Here is a 25,395-nt window from a genome sequence, read left to right on the forward strand (position 1 = left end):
TGATTGTGAAAACCTTGTGTCTGATGCTCCTTTTATCTACCTTGTCAACAGACGAGTAGAATGTATGGAATAAAAATAAATAATAGGGGGAACAAACGTTGAAATAAATTTAGTTTGAAATGCTAGTGATCAATGAAAGGGAGGGGTAAGAGGTATGATAAGTATAATTTTTTTTCTGTTTTCATTTTATTTCTTTTTCTGAATAGAAGCAAATGTTCCAAGAAATGATCATGATGATGAATATGCAACTATGTGATGATATTGTGAATTACTGATTTTATATGTTGAACGGAATGGTCAGAGTAGCAGTGTATGTGTTTATTTGGGTTTTTTTGATATTAAAACAAAGAGTCTGTTATTTATCTTCACAGATTTGTGAATGTTCTTGTTCTTTGGTGGTTATTGAGATCCAGCTTCATCCGATTATGATTAGAGAAAGTGCTTTGAATAATTTCAATGTTTTGAAATTTATAAAGGCCTGTTTTGTGCCTCAGCATATGATCTATCCTGAAGAATGTTCCATGAGCATAGGGAAGAATGTATATCCTGGTGTCTTGGGGTACAATTACCTATATATATCTGTAAGGTCTAATTCGTTTGTCAAGTTATTTAACTTCTCTATTTCCTTGTTGGTCTTCTGTCTGGTTGTTCTATCTATAGAGGAGAGTGGTGTTTTGAAGTCTCCTATTATTATTGTTGAAATATCTTTTGCTCCCTTCAGTTTTGCCTTTGTCTGTCTCCTATAGTTTGGAGCTCCTTGATTGGGAGCATAAACATTTATGATTGTTATATCTTCTTGTTGAATTGATCCTTTAATTAGTATATAGTGTCCTTCTTTGTCTCTTATGATTCATGTCTTTACATTTAAAGTCTATTTTGTCCAATATTAGTATAGCTACTCCTGCTGTCTTTTGGTTACAACTTGTGTGGAACACGTTTTTCCATCCTTTCACTTCCAATCTATTTGTATCCTTGTGTGTAAGATGAGTCTCTTGTAAGCAGCATATAGCTGGATTATGTTTCTTAATCCATTCTGCCAATCTGTATCTTTTAATTGGTAAATTTAGTCTGTTTCCATTCAAAGTTATTACTGAAAAGGCATTTGGATGTTTTCAAAAGGTAGGAGAAGTTTTCTTACGTTATATCATCAACTGCTCTTCCTAGCCATTTACTCCTCTCTTCTCCTTCTGTAACACCAATGATTCTTATACTTGTGTGCTTTGTTTTGTCTATCATTTCCCTCAGAGTCAATTCAGATTTTTCCATCTTTTTTCCCATTTGCTGTTTTGTCTTCGAAGTCAGTTATCCTGTTCTCTATCTCACTTATTCTTTCTTCTGTCACTTCAAATCTGGTGTTGTGTGCCTCTAGTATTGTTCTAGTTTGCTAGCTGCTGGAATGCAATATACCAGAAACAGAATGGCTTTCAAAAAGGGGAATTTAATAAGTTGCTAGTTTATAGTTCTAAGGCTGAGAAAATGTCCCAACTAAAACAAGTCTATAGAAATGTCCAATCTAAGGCATCCAGGGAAAGATACCTTGATTCAAGAAGGCCGATGAAGTTCAGGGTTTCTTTCTCAAGTGGAAGGGCGCATGGCGAACACAGTCAGAGTTTCTCTCAAATCTGGAAAGGCACATGGGTGAACATGGTCAGGGTTCCTCTCTCATCTGGAAGGGCACATAGTAAACTCGACTTCATATGCTAGCTGCTTCTCCTGGCTTCCTGTTTCATGTAACTCCCCAGGAGGCATTTTCATTCTTCATCTCCAAAGGTTGCTGACTGGTAGACTCTTCTTCATGGTGCTACAGCATTCTCTGCTCTCTCCAAATCTCCTTCATTTTCCAAAATGTTTCCTCTTTTATATGAGTCCAGAAATTTATCAAGACCCACCGAAATGAGTGGAGACATGTCATCACCTAACCCAGCTTAACAACCACTCTTGATTAAATCACAACTCCAGGGAGATGATCTGATTACAGTTTCAAACATATAGTGTTGAATAAGGATTATTCTGCCTTTATGAAATGGGATTTAGATTAAAACATGGCTTTTCCGGGGGCATATATCCCTTCAAACCAGTACAAGTGTGTTCCTTATTTGGTGAACAAAGTGTTTAATCTCTGTGATATCTGCTGTTTTTCTATTTATTCTTTTAAATTCGTCTTTATGCTCTTCTGCTGTCTTCTTGATCTCCTTTATGTCATTTTGCCTTCCCACTTATTTTATTAAGTAGAGTTGTCTGAACATCTTTGATTAGTTGTTCCACTATTTGTGTCTCCTCTGGTGTTTTAATTTGGTCATTAGGCAGGGCTCTATCTGTCTGCATTGTGATATGCTTATTGATCTTCTGTTGTTTTTGTCGCATATAAATATCTTGATTGATTTACTTTGGGAGTTGATTTCTTTCAGTAGTCTAAGGCCTTATTTTTCTGGGATGGATGTGCAGCAGGGAGCAGGGTTCGGGGTGGGGCACAACAATAGGTGCAGGTTGGAGATGTTATGCTGTTGCTTGTTAACATGGGTCCCCAGCAGCTAGGGAGGATGTAGCTATGTAGTTGCACCTGTCTAGGGCGTGGGGAACTTTTTGCACCTGCGTAGAGCTGTACAGCAGATCAATGTTATGCCTTTGTTTGTTGGGGGCAAATGTGACCCACCTGCACAGGTCACTACTTTATTAGAGCTGAGGGTCATGTGAATGAGCGTTTCTAGGACTGCCATAAACTGACGTTCGCAGAGCTGAATGATGTGTTTGGGGGCCCTTGTGCATGTGCGGGTGTAGAAATGCCGTAAACTGAGGTTCCCAGAGCTGAAGGATATGATTGGAGTTCTGTGTGCATATACATGTCTAGGAGTGCCATAATCTGATGTGCAGAGTTCAGGGGGAGTGGAGAGAGTCTGGCAACACTGCATACAGGGTCTGGGTATGGAGTTTAGCACCCGTAGCCTTTATGTGTTAGCAACAGCCTGCAGGAAACAGGGAGGGGAAGTTAGTGCTCTGGAGGGGTACAGGAGAAGTGGATTGGGCTGCACTTAGGGTGGGGGTGTGGGGCAGGGGCACACGCTGGGGTGTGGTGTGGCAGGGGCTCTTGGAGCACCTGAAATGGGCACAGGTGGCAGGGTTCAGGTGTGTGGGGTGTGAGGTGAGTAATGGGTCACGGGGCTGTGCTGGTGAGGGTAGCACATTCAAGGAACGTGGCCTGGCTTACTTCCCAGTCCCCAGCTCCTATCCATGTACTACCGTTGGCTCCGTGCCTCTGCGCCAGGCTCCAGGTTTCTGCTTCTCAGTTCGTTAACCTCTGCAACCAGGGCCACCCTGTGTTGTGCAGAAGGCTCTCCCAGGTCAGTTGCACTCTTTTTTAAAAAAAAATATTTATTTATTCATTTATTTTTTACATGGTTAGACACTGGGAATAGAACCCAGGTCTCTGGTATGGGAGGCAAGCACTCTGCTACTGACCCACCCTTGCCCAAATTGCACTCTTGAATTTCCATCTCCGTCGCCCTCCTGTCCCTTCTCTAATTTTTCCGTGGAGCAGGGCTCAACTCGACCTACCCTATTCGGCCATCTTCCTGGAAGTCTCTCTACCTTTATTCTTAAAATATTTTAATTCTGTTCGTGTATATAACATAGCAGTTCCCATTTTAGACATTTTAATTGAACAATTCAGTTGTATTAATTGCATACACAGTGTGCTGTCATCACTACGAACATCCATTACTGAAACAACTTCAGCACACCCGGTGAACTCTGTACTCACTCGTTAAGCAATAACTTGCCTTTATTTTTTGCACGATATTTTTTCACTGAATCAAGAATTATTTTCTTTCAGCACTATTTTATTTCCGTTGTCTTCTAGCTCCCTTGTTTACCAAAAAAGTGGTTATCTTTCTTCCCCTGTTTGTAATGTGTCTCCCCCCCCACCTGCTTTTAAGATTTTCTTTTTATTAGCAATTTGATTATGATTAAGTTTGGTATGGTTTTCTTGGAGTTTATCCTTCATGGGGTTCATTGAGCTTCTGAATCTGTGAGTTGGTAGTTTTTACAACACTTGAAAATTTTTCCTCTGCTATTGTTTCAAATATTTTTCTCCCTACCTCTTTCTGGGACCCGAATTGCACATATGTTAGACTATTTATTTGCTATTATCTTAGTGACCACTAAGGTTCTAATAATTTTTTCAGCCTTTCATTTCTCTCCATGCAATAGTTTCTATTGCTATTCTTCAAATTCACAGTTCGCTCCTGTGAGATTTTTCATTTCAAATATTATATTCTTTATCTCTAGTAATTCCATTTGGTAGTTTTTTTTAGTTTTCATTTCTTTCCTCAGGTTCATTTTCTTTAAATCCTTGTGATATTCATGATGACTTTTAAATTCTGGTCTACTAATTCTAGGTCTTTTCATATTGACTAATTTTTATCCTGACTATGAATCACATCTTCCTGCTTCTTTCATGTCTTTTTTGGATGATGACTCATCATCTGGATTTTGTTATCTTCCTTAAAAAAATAAGTTGTATTTTGTTTTGATAAGTTGTGGATCAGCTAAATATTTTCAAGGATTGTTTTTAAGCTTTGTTGAGGCAGGTCTGGAGTAGCGTTACTCTAGAGTTAATTTTTTTCTGCTACTGGAAATGTGATCCTCTGGAGTTTTCTACAAATGCTCCCAGTGTTCAACAAGTTCTCCCCATTCTTGCTGGTCAGCACCCATATATCTCCCTGTGTTATTTGAGCTCTAGAAATTGTTCAGCTTACAATTCCTCAGCATTTGTTCCTAGCCCAGCCTCCCCGAATTTCGTTCTGTACATATGTAATTTAGTATTCTGACAGAATACAACAAGATCCTTATGCAATTTTCTGAAGCTCTTTCTTTGCATAGCTCCTTCCTCTCCAGTACTCTGCCCTTCAAATGCCAGTTACCTCAACCTCCATGAATTCTATCCTTTCTTCTTTTTTTAATGCAATTTTATTAAAATATATTTACATACCATATAATCATCCAAATTGTACAATCATTGCTTCACAGTATCATCATATAGTTGTGCATTCATCACACAATAAGTTTTTGAATCTACCCTTTCTTTATAACTCAGTGACATCTTTCTGCTTAGGTTCCTCACTCCTCACTTAGTTCTGGAAGGTAACTGCAGGCAGAAAATCAGGGCAATAGCAGGGCTCACCTTGTTTTCCTTCTCTTAGGGAAACACGCTCTTGGAGTGTCTAATGTCTCAACATAGTTTCATTTATCTTGTCCAGTGTTCTAGTTGTGGTAGAAGGCCATGTCTATGGCCAGTAGTGGACATTCCTGAATTTACATTTTAATAGAATCACTTGGCTGGTGTGTTTAGTTAAGAATAAAATGTCTTGTATATGCTTTCTAAATTTTATTCAAAAAACACTATATTGACAGGATGAATGCTTTCTAAATTTTATTCCAGTTCCTTGGAGGAAAAAACACATATAAAATGTAAATATGCATTTTATATGTAAAGTAATCACACTAATCTGTGATTGTTTTGATATACCTTCTGATGAGTGAAGAAATAAAGGTGTTCATGTTTCCATGATTTCCTTCTTACTGTCACATTGTGAATCCCACTTCACTTCTTCTGTCACTTACTGGCTTTGTTGCTTAACATCCTTTACTATATTTTTAATTTTTCATTTATTCAATAAGCATTGAAAACGTAAGTCACTATATTGACAGGATGAATTCAACATGGATCCTGTTATTATGATGTTTACAGTCCATCAGGGAGAAAAGATATATATAGAAACTTTAGATCCAAGATGTAGATTGAAAATTACCAAAATGAGTACTGATATGTCATGTGGGGAACCCTAAAGAAATGGCTAAATTGTAGATTATTTTACATGTTATATTTAAGTAACCTACTTGATGGGAAATTAGATTTTTTTCTAACTTTAAAGCCTCTTGCTTTTTTATATTGATTGGAACTTACTCATTTTCCTACCATTTTAGATACAGTACATTTGTCTTTCAAAGTTTTGTTTTAGATTTTGATCATTTTTAGCAATTGAATTGGGAAATTAAAATGCATTCTTGGAAGTTTTATTGTAAAGATGAACTATCTGCCCAGGAGAGATATCTGAGATTTATCATCTTTGATTTAACTCTCAGTGGAGGAATCAGACATCATTGATCTGGAGAAACGGTATTGGCTGCTAAAGGCTCAATCCCGGACTGGACGATTTGATTTAGAGACATTTGGCCCATTGGTTTCACCACCTATTCGACCATCTTTGAGTGAAGGTAGGAATCATTTTGGCTTCTGCAAATGTTCATTGGTAAACACATGAGTCCATCCATTATTGGTAACCAATACATTTTAACTCATAAAATACCATGTTGGGCGGGCTACAGTGTCTCAGCAGGCAGAGTTCTTGCCTGCCATGCCAGAGACCCAGGTTTGATTCCTGGTGCCTGCCCATGCAAAAAAAAAACCAAAACAAAAACACCATGTTATAAATTTGCCTATAATCATAGGTTTGCAAGTTTGTTGTGTAGTGTATCAGAGAAAAACTAAGTGAGAATTAAGATGATACTCTAGTCTTGTTACACATTGTTCTTGTGTAACAATGCATGAATCATTTTCGCTCGTCATGCCTGAATATCCTTACATACCAGATGAGTTCGACCTAATCAGTGGTTATGTATTTGTGATCGAGTGAGGTGCCTCAGCAGTTGTTAATGCAGATTTTGAGGTAGTGACCTCTAACTTGGCAGAGTTTCAGGTTTCCACACTTAACACCACCTCTTCCTCAGCTGAATGTGTCCACTTTTTTTTTCTTTTTTACCTAGGAAAGTTCCACTGCCATATCCTCTCCAACAGAAAAAGTTTAAGAAATCTCAGGACTAGACATCTCTCATGTCCTTTCTAACTCTGACCTTTTTAATTGGCATGACTTTTCTTTAAGGAAAAATACAAGGAATAATGTGAAGGATATCATAAAAACCATATTTGAAGTATGAATACCTGGGTTCTAGTTGTAGGTCCCTTTTTTAAAAAAACTGTTTCTACCTTTGGCAAATTACTTAATCCCACCTGAGCTTTAGTTTTCTAATCGTTAAGCTGAGCTTGCTGAATTAGATTCCTGGGATATACAGTCTGTATTCTTCAGATTCCTAGGGTACTTCAGAAATTTTATTGGAGGGCCAGAACAGACATGACTTTGGGCCTCTATGCATTTCAACAGTCCATTTGTGTTTTTACCTTTTTAGAATTGTTGATCAATATTCCATTTGGGGAAAAAAAGTCATTCAAATTCTATTTTTAAAAAATATCTGAGATCCTAAGGGTTAGATTATCTATAAACTGTGTATAGATTAACTAGCACAAAAAAAGATACTGCAGTAGAGAATCTCTTTCCCTCTTATAATACGGTGTTTAATTTTTCTTTGCTTCCTGAAGTAACTGGGAGCTTATTAATAATACCAGTGTATCTTTGAATATTCACTTTAGAAGCATTATAATTTCTCCCTCTTTTTTCTTTTACTTCTTAATCCTTTCTCAGTAAGGATGATTGTAATTTTTTTGTTCTTATTTTTATTTTTTATATATTATAGTCATCTTTTTAGCTATTAGAATTGATATAAGGTAAACATAGAGACAGAAATAACCAAGCCCTAAGGGACAGTGATGTATTTTCTGCTATGATCAAGTTTTAGTTGTATTCTACGAAAAGAAGAAGAAAACCATTCTTCCTTAGACAGTGAAAACTATTGATAAACACTTCTTTTTATTCAGCAGGTTTTTGAGGAGTCATGCCTCCTTTCATAAATTTCTCAGAATATAAACATTAGAAGGTTTGTTGGCTGTGATTTATGGTGTCTCTTTCCTATTTTACAGGATTGTTTAATGCTTTTGATGAAAATCGTGACAATCATATAGATTTTAAGGAGATATCATGTGGGTTATCAGCCTGTTGCAGGGGACCTCTGGCTGAAAGACAAAAATGTAAGTATCAACAATTGCACACTGTGCAGAGAGGAAAATCGGTATTCACCCATATAAAATCATCTATGAGTTAAGGTTTGAATTTTCATAACTTTGTCAGGTTAGCAAATAGTATCTCATTTGAAGTTTATCTATTCTTTTTTATTGTGGACTAGTTTGAGATCTTTGGTGTTTTTTTTATTTGTTGGTTGTTTAGTTTGTTTTTTTTTAATTGTGAAAAATAACATATATACAAAAAGGCAATAAATGTCAAAGCATACTGCAGCAGTTAGTTGTAGAACAGATTTTTACTTTTAGCTGGTCCAAGACAGTAGAGACTAAAAGAAATATCAACATCATGTATCAGCAATCATACTCATTTGTTAAATCCTATCTTCCCTGATACAACTCCACATTCTCCTTTGATCTCTTTCCCAGTCTTTAAAGGTAGTAGGGCTATGCCCATTTTGACTTTTTCATGTTGGAAAGGGCTGTTGATAATATGGGCTAGGGAAGTAGTTGATGTTCTGGAGAGGAGGTTGGCCTCTCTGTGTTTGAGGACGTATCTGGCCTAGGAACCCATCTGGAGGTTGGAGGTTTCTGGAAAATAATGATAGTGCATGGAACCTTTGTAGAATCTCTGATAAAGCCCTAGGTATTCTTTAGGGTTGGCAAGAATGGTTTTGGTTGGGGGTTGGCAACCAGGATAAGTAGCAATGTGTAAAGAAGCTTATGTAAGAGTAGACTCCAGAGTAGCCTCTCAACTCTATTTGAACTCTCTCAGCCACTGATATTTTATTTGTAACAATTCATTTCCTGCTTTTGGTCAGGAAGGCATTGTTGATCCCATGGTGCCAGGACGTGTTGGTTGGTTTTTTAATGCAGTTTTATTGGGACATATTCACACACCATACGTTCTATCCAAAGTGTACAGTTGTGCAGCAGTTATCATCACATAGTTGTGCATTTATCATCACAATCAATTTTAGAACATTTTCATTTCCCCACTCCCTCCCCCAAAAAAAGAGAAAAGAAAGCCCGAAATATTTCATATCCCTTATCCCTTCCTATTCTTGACTCCTAGCATTGGTGTGGCACACTTGTTTCTGTTAATGAAAGAATATTTAGATAGTACTGTTAACTATAATCCAGAGTCTGTGATAGGTACATTTTTTCAAATATACCACCCCATTATCAATTCCCTGAAATAGTGTCATACATTTGTTTTAGTTCATGAAAGAACTTTTTAATGTTTGTACAGTTAATCACAGCCGTCATCTACCAGAAAGTTTATTGTGTTATACTGTCCCATGTTTTAACCTCTAGCATTTCTTTTGGTGACATACATGATTCTAAACTTCCCATTCAATCACATTCACACATGATTCAGCACAGTTAATTATACTAAAACGACATGCTACCATCACCTTTGTCCATTCCCAAACATTTAAATTCAACCTAGTTAAAAATTTGACTACGTGTTGCTACAGAAAGGAATGAAGTCATGAGGCATGCAACAAGATAAATGAACCTCGAGGACATTATGCTGAGCCAAATAAGCCAGAACCAAAAGGACAGATATTGCACAAGGTCTCTTTTAGAAAATATTTATAAGAAAATTAGGGCCTGGTGTGTAAGCTCCTAACAGTCATATTCCTAAACTTAAGCTTTAAGTCTTATTACTAAATTCTGGGATGCTGTGCTCTCTGTGCATAACCTGGTATTTACCTGGAACTTTGGGTACCTCTGTGACACCTACAACTCAGAGTTGGAGTTCTATAGCTCTGAAACAAAGCATTGGTTCATATAGCAACTGTTAAAGAAGTCATAAAAAGATCAGACTTCAATTAGAGATAAGAACAAAGCTGATCTATTTGGAACTAAGAAAAATCAGCATCCTAGGGGTAAAGGATGATATTGTCTATATTTTTAAAGATCCTAGGGTAAAGGATAATATTGTCTATATTTGGTCTCTACTTTATGAGACCAAAAGGAAAGATGTTTATTTTGTCCAAAATCTCTACTTGATGAGACCAAAGGAAAAGATGTTTGTTTTGTCAAAAACTTAAATTTTTTAACACACAATCTAACTCCCTGTCTGGCCAGTTCATTTAAATAACCTAAACACATGAAGCCTAGAATTGGGAATAAGATCTTGTAATTCTTTATAGCTTAATGTAATACCCTGATAACATTCCAGAGTATATTGGGCAGATAATTAAAAATATTGGCAAAGACCCTTGAGAGACTGGAGGAAAAATAGGGGTCTATTAAACTTCCCCACCTGGGATATTCCTGAAATTCTCTCAAATATTAGGGACTCCCAACTTAATAGGCCAAGCCCTCAATCTTGAGGCTTACTTTTATGAAAGTTATTTCTGTAACTGGGAATTCTAAGCCTACCTATACTTATGCCTAAGAGTCACTTCCTGAGAACCTTTTTTTGTTGCTCAGATGTGACCTCTCTCTAAACCCAACTCTGCAAGTAAACTCATTACCCTTCCCCTACCACATGGACATGACTCCCAGGAATGAGCCTGGCCTTGGCATTATTGGGATTGACAATGCCTATCTTTCCAAAAGGAAGCAAAGAAATGTAATAAAATAAGTAGCAGTGGCTAAGAGATTTCAAACAGAGTTGAGAGGTTATTGTGGGGCTTAGTCTTATGCAAGCTTCAGTTAGATATTGCTAATTGCCATGGTATGGCAAGCCCCAATCAACAGTCTTCCTGAAAACCCTAAAGAATTCCCAGGGTTCCATATGAAAAAGCTCTATAAAAGTTTCACTCACTAAGTTTGTTTTCCAGAAACATAAAACTTCTGGATTATTCCTATGCAAATAGGCCCTGAAACCAAGGCACCATTCTCTCCAAGAACATCAACTAGTTGTATCCGCTACCCCATAATGTCAGCAGCCCTTTTTAACTTGAAGAAGTTAGAATGGTCATTGCCCAAATATCCCTCAAGATTGGGAGAAGGATCAAATGAGAAGGAGGAGTTGTAGCAGAGAAGATGGGATTTAACAAATGATTCTGACTACTGCATCACTGCCGCTGATAGCTTCAGCCGGGCCGCGCGACCGGTACACTGGGTGGGTTTGGGGCGAGCTCGCAGGAATTAACCTGGGTAAGCTGGAGCCGGCGCTTTCCCCAGCCGGCGGTCGCGAGAAGTCGTCACTCAGGCCAGATGCGGGTTTTAAGCTTTTATTGTTACACTCCGGGATGGGCCAACCGGGAACCCGAGGAGTGAGACGTCTGGGGTCCGAAGACCCCGGGGTGGGCTCAGACGACCCAGAGCGGGGTAAGCGTGGGGCTTAAGTACTCTCGGGGAGGGGTGGAGTCTCGGGCGCACACGTCAGGAAGGGACAGCCAATCACACAAGGCAGGAGGCAGTTGCTAGGCTGAGGGCTTAGGTTAGGTATAGAGGAGTGAAGAGAATAACAGGAAGGCTTGCGGTTTAGTGGTGAGCTACGGAAATGGGCGGTCTACAACAAGAGGGGGAAGGGGGGAATAGAGAGGGGGGTTACAGGTACGGAGGGCAGAGAGTGAATGTAGAGAGGGAGAGAAGGATTAAAAAATTTTAAGCATGGCTAGGCTCCAGTCCCTGAGAAATATGCCACACATCACTGTATTGATATTGCTTGTTAGTCTCTAGTGTATTAAAGCAGTTGAAGGAAATACTTGGAATTGTGGAAATGTAACCCTTACCATACTTTGAAATTTTCTCTATAACTACTCGTTAAACTGTACTTTGAAATTTGTCACTTGTCTGCATATGTATTTTACAATAAAAAATATTACAAAAATAGTTGGGTGATAGAATGCTTACCTTCCATGCAGGAGACCTGGGTTCGATTCCCAGACCATGCGCCCCCCCCCCCAAAAAAAAAACTCTGCACATGTTAAACAACCATTCCCCATTCTGCAGTTAGCCTCATTCTGTCTCCAGGTAACCCATATTCTAGAATTTTTTTCTTTTTCTTTTTTTTATTGATATATTATGTATTTATATACCATGTAATCATTTAAAGTGTGCAGTCAGTGGTTCGCAAAATCGTCATTTAGCTATGCATTTATCATCACAGTTGACTCCTTTTTTGTGAAAAATAGCATATATACAAAAAAGCATTAAATTTCAAAGCACATCACAATTAGTTGTAGAACAGATTTCAGAATTTGATATGCATTACAGTTCCACAATTTTATGTTTTTACTTCTAGTTGCTCTAAGATACTGGACACTAAAAGAAATATCAATATAATGATTCAGCAATCATACTCATTTGTTAAACCCAACCTTCTGTGTATAACTCCACTATCCCCTTTGACCTTTTTCCCACCCTTCAGGGGTATTTGGGCTATGGCCATTCTAACTTTTTCACATTAGAAGGGGCTGTTGGTAATATGGGATGGGGGATGGAACTAGTTGATGTACTGGAGAGGCTGACTCCTCTGCATTTCAGGACCTATGTGGTCCATTTGGAGCCTTTGGGTTTCTGGAAAGTTACCCTATTGCATGAAATATTTGTAGAATCTTATAAAACGAGACAGGCTCATTACTAATGAAATTTTGTCTATGTAAAGTGGTACTGTGATAAGAGGGAAGGGGGCAGTTATATAAAAATTGCTTCTTGGAAGAAATTGGAATTTTTGTTGATCACAGCCCACTCTCCTGCTCACTCAATATGTATTCTAGCCAGAACTTCTTCCAGGTATCTTTCCATACCCTGGGATGATTTTCCCCTTCTTCTTCACATTACTGACTGCTTGGCACCTATCTTGTGTTGGCTGGATGCTATCTCCTCAGTGAAGTCTTCTCAGAACTCCTTTAAACAGAGGCCCAAATTCACATTTTTAAAATCTTATTCAGTTGGCTTCTCCTTTAAGCTTTAGAAATACTTATTTTTGCTTACTTTGCATTTATTTTGTCTCTCTGATGGGTTCTCTCTATTTGGTTCACTGTAGGTCATTCTTGAGACTAGCGTAGAGCCTGGAACCTAATGTTAATAAAAAATATTTATTGAAAAGTTAAAATAGCCATAGCCCAAATACCCCTAAAGAGTGAGAGAAAGACCAAAAGTGATGGTGGAGTTATACAGAGAAGGTCGGTTTTAACAAATGAGTATGAGTTCTCAACTAGTATATGGATTTCTTTTAGTCTCCAGTACCTTAGAGCAGCTAGAAATAAAAATCTAAAATTGTGGAGTTGTAACCCATACCAAGCTCTGAAATCTGTTCAAAAACTAATTGTTGCAATGTACTCTAAAATTTATTGTTTATATATATATGTGTGTGTGTGTGTGTGTGTGTGTGTGTGTGTGTGTGTTATTTTTGTACAAAAAAGAAAAAGGGAAGGAAGAGAAGATAGGTTTTAACAAGTGAATTTGACTGCTGAATCAGTATATTGACATTTCTTTTGGTCTCCAGTATCTTAGAGCAGCTAGAAGAAAAAATGAAAAATCGTGGAACTGGGTAATCCATACAAAACTTTAAAATCTGTTGTATAACTACTTGTTAAAACGTACTTGGAAATTTATTGCTTTTTTTTGTATATATGTTATTTTTCACAATTAAAAAAACGTTAAAAGTATTTCTTGAAAGAATTAATAGCTACACTTCGTATTAATCTGCTCACTAAACTTTGGATTTTTTCTCTTGATCCGTGCTTATCTTCTCATTTTGCTTCTATAAATTTTGTTAAGGTATAACATACATGCAAAAAACATAACAAATTTGATTATTTTTGCATGTGTATATGTGTGTACGATACATTAAACTTTAGTGCTTTCAAAAAAGTAATTTTAGTAGAATTTTTTTTTGTCATTTTAACAGTGAAAAACAAGTTCTTGTTTTGCCTGGAGATACATCTGAAAAGAAAACTATTAAAAATGTTATAAAATTTATGCTAAGTTGGGGAAAGTAGTGGAAAATCTCCACATAAAGCTAAGACTTCAAAAGACAGTAACTTCTATGTAATGTTAAATTAAAAATAACCTTTCAGGAAGAAGGGAAGAGCAAGGAAAGTTCTATCTCACATTGGCACTAAGTAGAGGGACCTACAAATAAAGCTTCCTTAAGAATTCATAATCATAATTCAGCCCTCTAATGGGTACTAACTATTTTCTGAAATACCTAATGAGAAACTTTTAAAGTGGTACTGGACTGGGATTGTCTCAGGGAATTGACAGAAGCAAGCATAAACTCTCTTGAAGAAATATAATTTTAACCCAAACCAGAAAAAATTCCCACAGAAAAATTCCCAAGATAAGTAAGAAGCTTTTATTTTAAAATCACAGATCGTGGTCTCACTAATATGAACTAATTATAAAGAGAAAATTCATGGAATTAAAACCTAAAATATAAGTTAGCAGGAGAAAGAATGAAGGTAGAGAATGGGGAAATGATGCTTAATTTGTGCATTATTTTTAGTAAGGTTATTGAAAATTTTGGAAATAGAGGTGATGATAGCACATTATTATGAGTGTGATTAATGAACTGAATTATGGGTTTGATTGTGTTTGAAAGGTGAAGTTTAGGGCCATGTATGTCACTAGAAGGAAAGCTAGATTGTATAATGTAGTGAGCCCTATTGTGGAGGGTGTAACACTACAAATGTAAGAATGTTCTTCCATGAATCAGAACAAATGTACATCATTATTATAAGGTGTTAATAATAAGGTGGTTTGGTGGTTTGAAAGTGTTGTGTACCCTAGAAAAGCCACATTCTTTAATCCTGATTCAATATTGTAGGTTTGAAACCTTTGATTAGATTGTTTCTATGGAAATTGACCCATTCAGTTGTGGGTATGACCTTTTGATTAAATGGATATATGGCTTCACCCATTCAAAGTGAATTTTTTTTTTTTTTACATGGGCAGGCACCGGGAATCGAACCCGGGTCCTCGGGCATGGCAGGCAAGCACTCTTACCTGCTGAGCCACTGTGGCCCGCCCTCAAAGTGAATCTTGATTAGTTTACTGGAGTCCTTTAAAAGGGAGACATTTTGGAAAAAATACAGTTGCTTCAGAGCTGACAGAGACGCAGACATTTGGAGATGCTTAGAATGCTGACAGATACCTAGATGCAGACGTATGAAGATGCCTAGCAGATGTCACCATGTGCCTTCTCATGAGATACTAAGCAAGCTAGAGTGCAGAGTTGTGTCCCAAGGGGCTAAATGAAGGCCCACAGAGGAAACCACTGCATCAAAAGCTGGAAGCAGTGAAACCGGAAAAAAGGACTAGCGGAGGCCAGCCATATGCCTCCCCATGAGACAGACCTTGGCTTTTCTTGAGTCAAGGTATCTTTCTCTTGATGCCTTAGTTTGGACATTTTTATGGCCTTAAACCTGTGAACTTATAACTCAGTGAATTCCCTTTTTGAAAGCCATTCCTTTTCTGGTATATTGCATTCCGGAAGCATTTAACAAACCAAAACAGATGGTATATGGGGAAAAATACAACTTATGCAAACTGTTGACTAAAATTAATAGTAGTATTATAATATTCATTTTCCAGTTGTAACAAAAGACCAAACCAAAGTTAAGTATCAGTAATTAAGAGGATATAAGGGGTATGCAAGATTTTTTTTTTTTGGAGCAATAGAAATATCCTCAAATAGATTATGGTGATGAATGCACAACTCCGTGTCTGCACTGAGAGCCATTGCTTGTACACTGTGAATGGATTGTATGGTGTGTGAATAAAACTGTTAAAAAAAAATCTTATAAAATCTTAGCCATCCTTAACCACAACCAATAAAATTCACTTCCAACCAGACTTTTACAATGTTCTATATCCATCCATTTTGTCCTACACATTCCTGTTTCTCATTCTACTGCAATTAGTTATTTTACTTTAGGGGGAGAAGTACTCTCTTTTTCCTTTAGAAAACACTTCCTACATACTTTACACATTTAAATTACCAAAAAAGATCTTGAAACCAGTCTTCAAGCCAGCATCCTATGAAACACAATTCTTTTTTGTTTGTTTTTTTGTGTGTGAAAAATAACATATATACAAAAAATTTATCACTTGTCTGCATATATATTTTACAATTAAAAAAAGTTGCAAAAAAATTCTGCACATGTTGCACAACTGCTCCCCATTATTATATCTCCAGGTAACCCATAATCTAGATTTTATGTCTGTGAGTTGACATTTTATAATTAGTTCATCTTAGTGAGATCATACTATATTTGTCCTTTTGTGTTTCACTTATTTCACTCAACATAGTTTCCTCAACATTTATCTATGTTGTCACACACTTCAGGACTTCATTCCTTCTTACTGCTGAATAATACTCTATCGTATGTATATACCAAACTTTGTTTATCCTTTCATTGGTTGATGGGTACACTTATGTCATTGCAAAGGGGGGGTGGGGGAGGTGCAAGGGCTTAAAAGCATTTAGGACAAGGGTGTGAGAACAGGGTTTCAGCCGAATAACAGGTTTGTTAACAATATGATCAAGGAAGGGGAGTTTCAATGCCTGTTTTATGATACCAGTTGTACATTCTTTCACCCCATAAGAAGTTTGATCTTTAATGTCTGTCCTGGTCATGTAGGTGGCTACGTGAAATGACCTGCTGTCAATATGGAGGGGAATTCGGGGCCCTGGATCCCCACAATCCACCCCCACACAGCAGACTATGTTGACTATAGGACAGACATTGCATTCATATTCCATGACAACAGTATAAGAGAAAACAGAATAGTAGGGGTCCCCCCACCCCAGACATAACAACCCTTCAAAGAGATACTGCCATGGCCATGAAAGGGAATTAAACCGCTTCCCAGTTCCTGTGAGTATGGGGTTAAGAGTTACATAAGATCGCAGGGACATAGGGCTGTGCCTACATACAGTGTCTTAAAATTTTAAGCCTGTTTGTTTGTTTGTTTTTTTAGATTTTAATATGTGCTGAATTTTTCCAGGCCAGCAGTTCATTCCATGCAATCTAGTTCTCAGGGTTCACAGTTCAAGGAAGGCTTTTAGCATCTGAAGATGACAGAAGTGTGCATACCGAGTTTTGGTTTTGATTGTAATCTGCTGAAGCCCCACTGTAGGAAGGTGTTTGCTGTAGTGCTGTGTTGCCCATTTTATAGTTCGGCTCTTTGTTTTTTTATTGTTCAGTTGTACGATCTCTTTATATATTCTGATATCAAACCCTTATCAGATATGTGGTTTCCAAATACTTTCTCCCATTGAGTCAGTTGCCTTTTCACCCATTTAACAAAGTCCTTTGAAGCACAGAATTATTCATTTATCTATTTTTCCTTTTGTCACTTGTGCTTTGGTTGGAAGGGCTACGAAGCTACTGTCTATCACTAGATCTTGAAGATATTTCCCTACAGTTTCATCTATGAGTAAAGTACTGGCTCTTATATTTAGGTCTTTGATCCAATTTGAGCTCATTTTGTATAGGGTGTGAGAGGGGTTCCTTTTCACTCTTGTGAATATGGATATCCAGTTCTCCTAGCACTACTTATTGAAGAGATTGTTCAATACTAGTTGATTGGACTTGGGAACCTTGTCAAAAATCAGCTGATCATAGATCTGAACTCTCAGTTCGATTCCATTGATCAGTATGTCTGTGTTTATGCCAGTACCATGCTGTTTTAACTACTCTGGCTTTATAATATACTTTGAAGTCAGAAAGCATGATTCTTCCCAGTTCATTCTTCTTTTTCAAGATGTTTGAGACACCTTACCCTTCCAAGTATATTTGATAACTTTTCTGTTACTGCAAAGTAAGCTGTTGGAATTTTTATTGGTATCGCATTGAATCTGTAGATCAGTTTGGTTATGATTGACATCTTAATGACGTTAGCCTTCCATTCCATAAATACAAGATATCTTTCCATTTATTTAGGTCTTTTAAAATTTCTTTTAGCAATATTTTATAGTTTTGTGTGTATAGGTCCTCTATATCCTTGGTTAAGTTATTTCCTCAATATTTGATTCTTTTAGTTGCTATTGTAAATGGAATTTCTTTCTTGATTACCTCCTTGTTAGCTCATTTCTGCTGTGTAGAAATGCTACTAGTTTTTTTGTGTTGATCTTGTATCCTGTTGCTTTGCTGAATTTTTTTTATTTGTTCCAGCGACTTTGTTGGGTTTTTTTTCAGGATTTATAAATATAGGGTCATATTGTCTACAAATAGTTGAAAGTTTTACTTCTCTCTTTTCAATTTGGATGTCTTCTATTTCTTTTTCTTGCCAATTACCCCAGCTAGAACTTCTCACCCCATGTTGAATAACATTGGTGACAGTGGTTATTCTTGTCTCTTTCCTGATCTTCAAAGGAAAACTTCCAGTCTCTCACCACTAAGTATGATGTTAGCCTTGGATTTTTCATATATGCCCTTTATCATGTTGAAGACGTTTCCTTCAGTTCCTACCTTTCACAGTGTTTTATCAAGTAAGATCTTGGATTTTGTAAAATGCCTTTTTTGTGTCAATCAAGATGATCATGTGGTTTTTTCCCTTTTGATTTGTTAATGTCCTACATTACATTAATTGATTTTCTTATGTTGATCCATTCTTGGATACCTAGTATAAAACTCAACTTGATCATGGTGTATTCTTTTAATGTGCTGTTGTATTCAATTTCCAGGTATTTTGTTGAGGAAGGATCTTTGTTTTACAAATGGGGTTGATTTTCCTGATGAATCTTAAATTCATGATAAATGAACCAAATCATCCCTGATATATTTGAAAATATTAAGCATTTAGGAAATATGTTCTGGTAATCTACATAGAGAATTTTGTTGTCTAGCATAATTTGAAGTATACCTCATTTTCAGTTACTTCCATACATTAATTTATTGGCAAAATAATTTATGATCAAAGCACTATTGTATTAAATATGAAAATGGTCTTTTTAACCTAGGTAATATGTTATAGTATAATTTTTTAAGCATAAGTATATTCTTTAATAAATCAGTCATATTTGAAGAAGTTTATATTTAGTGCCTAACTCAAATATATTTGCAAGGGTTATTATCTCTCTGTCTCTCTAAAATACATGTTTAACAAATGTTGCCTATTTCAGAAGTGGTATTTGATATTTTGAACTTATTTAGTAATATTGAGATAACTATGATCTCAAAATAGATTAAAAAAATTTTTATTCTTAAAATTTAGATTCCTTTTTTTAGTCCCTACTTATATACCATTATTCCAATTTGGCTTTATGATAAATTATTATATCTGGTTAATATTAACCTGGATTATACGATAAAACTATTTTACATTTTAAATCTTTTACCATACTTAATTAACCAAAGTGTTTATTTTCATTAAAGTCAGTGTTAAACAAGGAGGCTAAAATTGCTGCTTCTCAATTGAGGCTATTTCTTCTATTACTTTTTAATTTCTGTTTTGCTGATGGACTAATGAAAGTTAAATCAGAGTGGTTCATGTGGAGATAATTAGTTATGTGCTGATTTTCTAATTCTTAGCATGTTAATCAAATTTGAAGGGGCAAAGTAGAAGCAAGCTATTTTTTTACTATCTTGTTATTGATTCTTAAAGTAGCTGAAATGTTTCCAGCATTATAAGAAACAACTCTGCAGTGAACAATTTTGTATATTAGAACGTCGCTTTTAAGAGCTTGAATTATCACCTTAAAACCTGTAAGGGATTTAACTCTAGATTTGGCTGAAGGATGGGGCACCCCAACCCAGGTCATGATTATTTATAGAGATTGATCTATGAAACATGTTCAGGAAGTCATTCAATCCAGACGACTTTATTGGCATAATAATCTGCTCAAGAAGAAAACTTGCTTGAGAAACTAAGTAATTATACCAAGACAACTTTTAGCAAATTCTGTTGTCATTCAGAATATAAAAATAATTTCCTTTCCGTAAATGTTTCTTTTTATTAGTTTGCTTCAAGGTGTTTGATGTTGACCGTGATGGAGTTCTCTCCAGGGTTGAACTGAGAGACATGGTGGTTGCACTTTTAGAGGTCTGGAAGGACAACCGTACTGATGAGATCCCTGTAAGTTTTGAGCATGCATCTGGTTGTATGTAAATTTTCAACAGGTAAATGGAGTGAAACACTTAAAAGAATAAGGGCTCTGTTATTGCTTTTAGTTTTATATTATGCTATTTCTTAAAATTTTCATTGTTGGAGATTCAAAATTGGAAAGATAATTCAACTAAAAGTTTTGGCTTAGAAAATTTAATAAGCTGAATTTATTGTATGAAGAATAAAACTGGAAATTGTCTTAATTTTTAAAGCACATTTAAGGATCCAATTATATTAATCTAAAAAAAAGTATTTGACCAAAATAAAAGTATACCTTAGCCGCCAAATAAGATAAAAAGTGATATCCACCCACTCTTCTAATTACTCCTTTGTGTTGCTGTTTTTAAAGGAATTACATGCGGCTCTGCCTGACATTGTAGAAGGCATATTGAATGCACATGACACAACGAAGGTGAGTGTAACTAAGACTAATTTATCCTTTTCTGAGAGCATCATGTATTCTAAGTAGAGATGTGTGGCTTGTATACATGCTTAAATTGCTTCTACATCATCCCCACTGAGTGCTTTGAAACTTACCTCTAAGTTCTCTCTGAGGGTAGCTCAATTTTTAAACAACTCTATTAAATGTCATATCTATTTATATATGTCTTATATAAAAAATAAGCCTGTGCTCAGCATTTTATAAGGATTAAGCAGACATATTCCTTGACATTTATAGTTCATAATCTTTATTTCTCTCATTTTAAAAAGATAGGGTAGGGGTAACATTGTGTTGAACAAAAGCCAATCACAAAATAATACATTCAGTATGATTTCATTTATATGAAGTTGAAGAATAGGCAAAACTGACAAATGGTTAGAGGCATGAGAATGGTGATTTTAGGGATAGGGCTAGATAACTGGGAACGTCCATAAGGAAAGCTGGGTTGTTAGCAATATTTCTGTTTTAATCTAGGTGGTACATGTATTCCTTTAAAAAAGAGTTGTGATATGGACTTCTGCTGACCCTCAGTAGAATTTTACCAAAGGAATAAACACATAACTTCAGAAAGAATAAATTCTTGAATTTTTAGTTTCATAACATAAATTAGTAATAATATCATAATATGTTTACTTCTGCAATGTCTGTATGTCCCTGTGAAACTGAAAATAATCCATGTGTATGAGGCACATTTGAGCTAATTTGAGCCTTTCCACCCAAACATGACGTGTATGCCATCCCAATAATAACATATTGGTGGAATATAGACCACAATGATTTACAAAGTTTAGAAAAAATAAGTAACAGGAGTTTCTTTCTTTCTTCAATCACAGTTTCAGAAGGAATCACCATAGTCCTATTAATTAATTCTCTATAGACATTAATAATGAGTTTTTTGAGCTTTAGCTTTGTTTGGCAATTCAGAAAATCTCTCTGCCAAAACTAAGGTCTCCACTTCTATTTGGTGTGTATAAAAACATAAACCTAGAAAAGCTTCTATTAAAAAATGCCTTATGTAGAGATATAGTTTCTAACACCTTTTTTTTTTTTTGAGAATTTGATATATATATATATAGATATTGCTGTCTATTTTTATATTTTCTGCTTCTGGCTCTGTTATGAACATTGAACAGAAGATCACTTAGTTGCTCAATTTCCGTGTAACCATTATAACAGTTCCAGATAGAACTTGGATTTTTCAGTAAACCAATTAATTATACTCACTGGTGACTAGATTATATCCATATTAACCATTTAATTACTAATTTCCATCTTACTAATTCATTTGTTCATCCAAAAATTTAGCTGTGGCCCAAGCCCTAGCATTGCCCATGAGGAGTTTGCAAACTAGAGGTAAAAACGACAGTTATGATAAGTCTGATCAGTTTCATGTTAGAAGTCTGCCCAGGTTATTATGGAAGCATAGACCAGGGACCATGTATATTTAAATGTGGGACTCAAGGAGGTTTCTGCTGGGATATGATTCTTGAGTCATTGGTCAAATTGTGGTTACCAAAATATAGAAGGTTGAGAGGTTATTTTAAAAAAAAAAAAGGGAACAAGGTATAGGATAGAAGGCATTATTGTACAAACCAACATTTATGTTCGTAGAACTGCAGATAGTTTTACATAGCTGGAACAAAAAATACAGATGTTGGAACAACATCATAAAAGGGCCTTGTGTGCAAAACTCAGAAGTTGAATTTTATGCCAAGCTATGGGGAACCTTTGAGAGTTTTAAGCAAAGCAAAGCAATGTAATCAGCTGATGCCATTTTGAAAATCAAATTCACATTTAAATGGAAAACAGATATTTCATATAGCCAGTGGATTTACTTGAGGAGAAACTAGTATGATTTCTTCCTTCTTCTATTTAGAAGAAACTTTTATTAGTCTTAGCAGATATGAGTATCCAGAATCATACCTTGTTTACCACTAGTCCTAACTGTAATCCATAAAACTTCCGTTAAATTGAGAAAAAGTAACATGCATCTTTAACTCTGGTTTTTAGGCATAATATTGTATGTATTTTTTACAGTGAATGTTACTGATACTTAAATGTAAATATAGTAAATTAAGGAATTTTGATTATCATTGTACACATGATAAATCTATATTGTAGTATCTAGTGCTCCTTTTCATTATTTTTTCCCCTCTTGTTCAATATTAACATCTTTCATGTCTGTGTACCTTTGCCATGAAAATTAGTCCTTAATATTTGTGATTACAGTTTAAATACATGAGGGAATCTGATTACTGTTCTAGAATTCATGATTTTTACCATGTTACACATTATATATATTATTCTTAGTGGATGAAAAAAGTTCATGTAATTTATAACAGATATGAAATTACATTTGTACTTTTTGAACTTCTTTTATTTTAATTTTATTTTTTAAAATCTTGAGTTGACAAGACACAAAATAAAATTAACCATTCATATGATTTCCAGTAGTCTAGAATGTCCATCTGTCTTTTCCAAATGCTAAATTCAATGAAATTAAAATGAGTTTATACTAGCTCATCATTGTTCAGTGTAAAACTCAATAATGAGCTGAAATTTATTAGAGCTTATTTGTACCCTTACAGTCCATTAAGTTATATAGCACATGTTCCTTTTTTGGGACCTATAACTGAGGTATATTTACAGGGCTGCAGAACTTCTAGTCTTTTAAAGAACTAAATTTTAGCTATTCTCCATGTGTGCAGTAGAGAAAGGATATACTATTCCAAACTATATGAAGGATCTATAAATTTGCGTGAATTGTATGTTTAAAAAATTGAGTATTATAAGTCATTCTGCAACCAGTTTTTTTTATTTAACAGCAAATCAACATTTTTCTGAATTTCACAAATATTTATTAAAATTTCCCTTGTGGTAGAAAAATTGATTTAACTCTTTTTCAGTCTCTGTATAGTATTCCTCTGTATAGTATATATACTCTGTATTGTATATATAGTATAATATAGAGACTATTACAGTTTACTCCTGTATCTTTTAAGCCATATTGCTATAGTCAGATAGCCATTTTCAAAGGCAAGGAAAATGCAAAAAATGGATGATTACACGAGTAATTGAAAGTTCTGATAGCATTGTAATATACATGAAAAGGCCATTGAGTCAGAAATCCTTTTTGGTATCATATATTACAGATCCAGATGTTTTCAGCTGCTCATACTGTAGTTGAAAAAACTCTTCAGAGTACTTCCCCTTTGGTATAGGTGAACAGAACAATTTTAAAAAGTGATAATGATGAGAAAGATTCTGTTAACCAGTGATAGTTATATTCTAGAGTAGTGTGCCTATCCTTTCTCCCTGCCTTCTCTTTTTGAAAATGAACTTTGAAAAAGGAAGAATGAAGAGCTTTTGTTTCTCTTCCTTTCTCTTTAGCTTGCTTCTCTATCTGGATTTAGAAGATTTTTTCACAATTAAATCGTGCACAAATCCATTATAAGACAATTGAAATATATACTTCAGGGATTCCACAAATCAACTTTTTTTTTCTCGTTATAAAAATGTATAATGGTAGCATTCCTTGGTAATAGTGCAGACTGACTTCATAATTGAGGCATAAAAGAAAATGAGTATAAATAATGTTAATAGAACATCTTTGCGGATTTATTATCTACAAAATATATTAAGAAAATGGAGAGTACTTCTCACTGTATTTGTAAAGTTCATTAAATTTATCTGTACCCATAGGCCTGTTGAATAAAGCCATATACACTAGCATTAAAACAAAACAGTAAAATTTTGTTGTTTTGTTTTGTTTTGTTTTTTAATTTTAAGTTGTTTATTAATTTAAAAAATAAAGAAACAGTAAAACAACATACATAATCAGTAATTGACAATATCATCACTTAGTTGCATATTCATCATTTCTTAGAACATTTGCATAAATTCAGAAAAGGAAATAAAAGGACAATAGAAAAAAAAAATAAAATGAACACAGAAAAGAAAAAAAAAGATTATACCAACCATACCCTTTACCCCTTGCTTTCATTGATCACTAGCATTTAAACTAAATTTATTTTAGCATTTGTTCCCTCTATTATTTATTTTTGTTCCATATGTTTTACTCCTTTGTTGACAAGGTAGATAAAAGGAGCATCAGACACAAGGTTTCCACAATCACACAGTCGCATTGTGACAGCTGTATCATTATTCAATCATCCTCAAGAAACATGGCTACTGGAACACAGCTCTACATTTACAGGCAGTTCCCTCCAGCCTCTCCATTACGTCTTGAGTAAAAAGATGATATCTACTTGATGCATAAGAATAACCTCCAGGATAACCTCTCTACTCTGTTTGGAATCTCTCAGCCATTGACACTCTATCTCATTTCCCTCATCCCCCTTTTGGTCAAGAAGGTTTTCTCAATCCATTGATGCTAAGTCTCAGCTCATTCTAGGATTTTTCTCAATCCCTTGATGCTCAATCTCCATTCATTACAAGATCTGTGTCCCACATTGCCAGGAAGGGCCACACCCCTGGGAGTCATGTCCCACGTAGAGAGGGGTAGGGTGGTGAGACTGCTCGTTGTGTTGGCTGGAGAGAGGGGCCACATCTGAGCAACAAAAGAGGCTCTCTTGGGGGTGACTCTTAGGCCTACATTTTAAGTAGACTTGACCTGTCCTTTGTGGGGTTACATTTCATATGAACAAACCCCAACACTGGGGGCTCTGCCTATAGCTTTGGTTGTCCACGCTGCTTGTGAGAATATCAAGAATTCAACTTGGGGAAGTTGAATTTCTCCCCGTTCTTTCCACACCCTGAAGGGGGCTTTGCAGAAACTTTTCCACTCAGTGATCGAATCACTCTGGGATTCATCGGGGCATCACTCTGGACAAACCAGCAAAATCTCGTGTCCTAACTGAGATTCCAAGTACTTATGGTGTTCAGTCAAACTATCTACATAAGTTATATTAGGAAATGCACTAGTCAAAATATAAATTTTGTA

General features: G+C 35.7%; 1 protein-coding gene across 2 annotated transcripts in view; it reads left to right on the forward strand.

Annotated features, from left to right (window-relative positions):
- USP32 (ubiquitin specific peptidase 32) overlaps positions 1-25,395 on the forward strand; it is a 332,680-nt gene that overhangs the window by 172,465 nt on the left and 134,820 nt on the right. For both annotated transcript variants that reach the window (XM_077165036.1, XM_077165035.1), the window contains exons 6-9: positions 6,142-6,273; positions 7,871-7,978; positions 19,845-19,960; positions 20,340-20,402. In XM_077165036.1, coding sequence (XP_077021151.1) covers positions 6,142-6,273; positions 7,871-7,978; positions 19,845-19,960; positions 20,340-20,402 — 419 coding nt within the window. The remainder of the gene's footprint in view (positions 1-6,141; positions 6,274-7,870; positions 7,979-19,844; positions 19,961-20,339; positions 20,403-25,395) is intronic.

Source organism: Tamandua tetradactyla, chromosome 6, assembly GCF_023851605.1.
Source record: "Tamandua tetradactyla isolate mTamTet1 chromosome 6, mTamTet1.pri, whole genome shotgun sequence".
NCBI classification, from domain to species: Eukaryota; Metazoa; Chordata; class Mammalia; order Pilosa; family Myrmecophagidae; genus Tamandua; species Tamandua tetradactyla.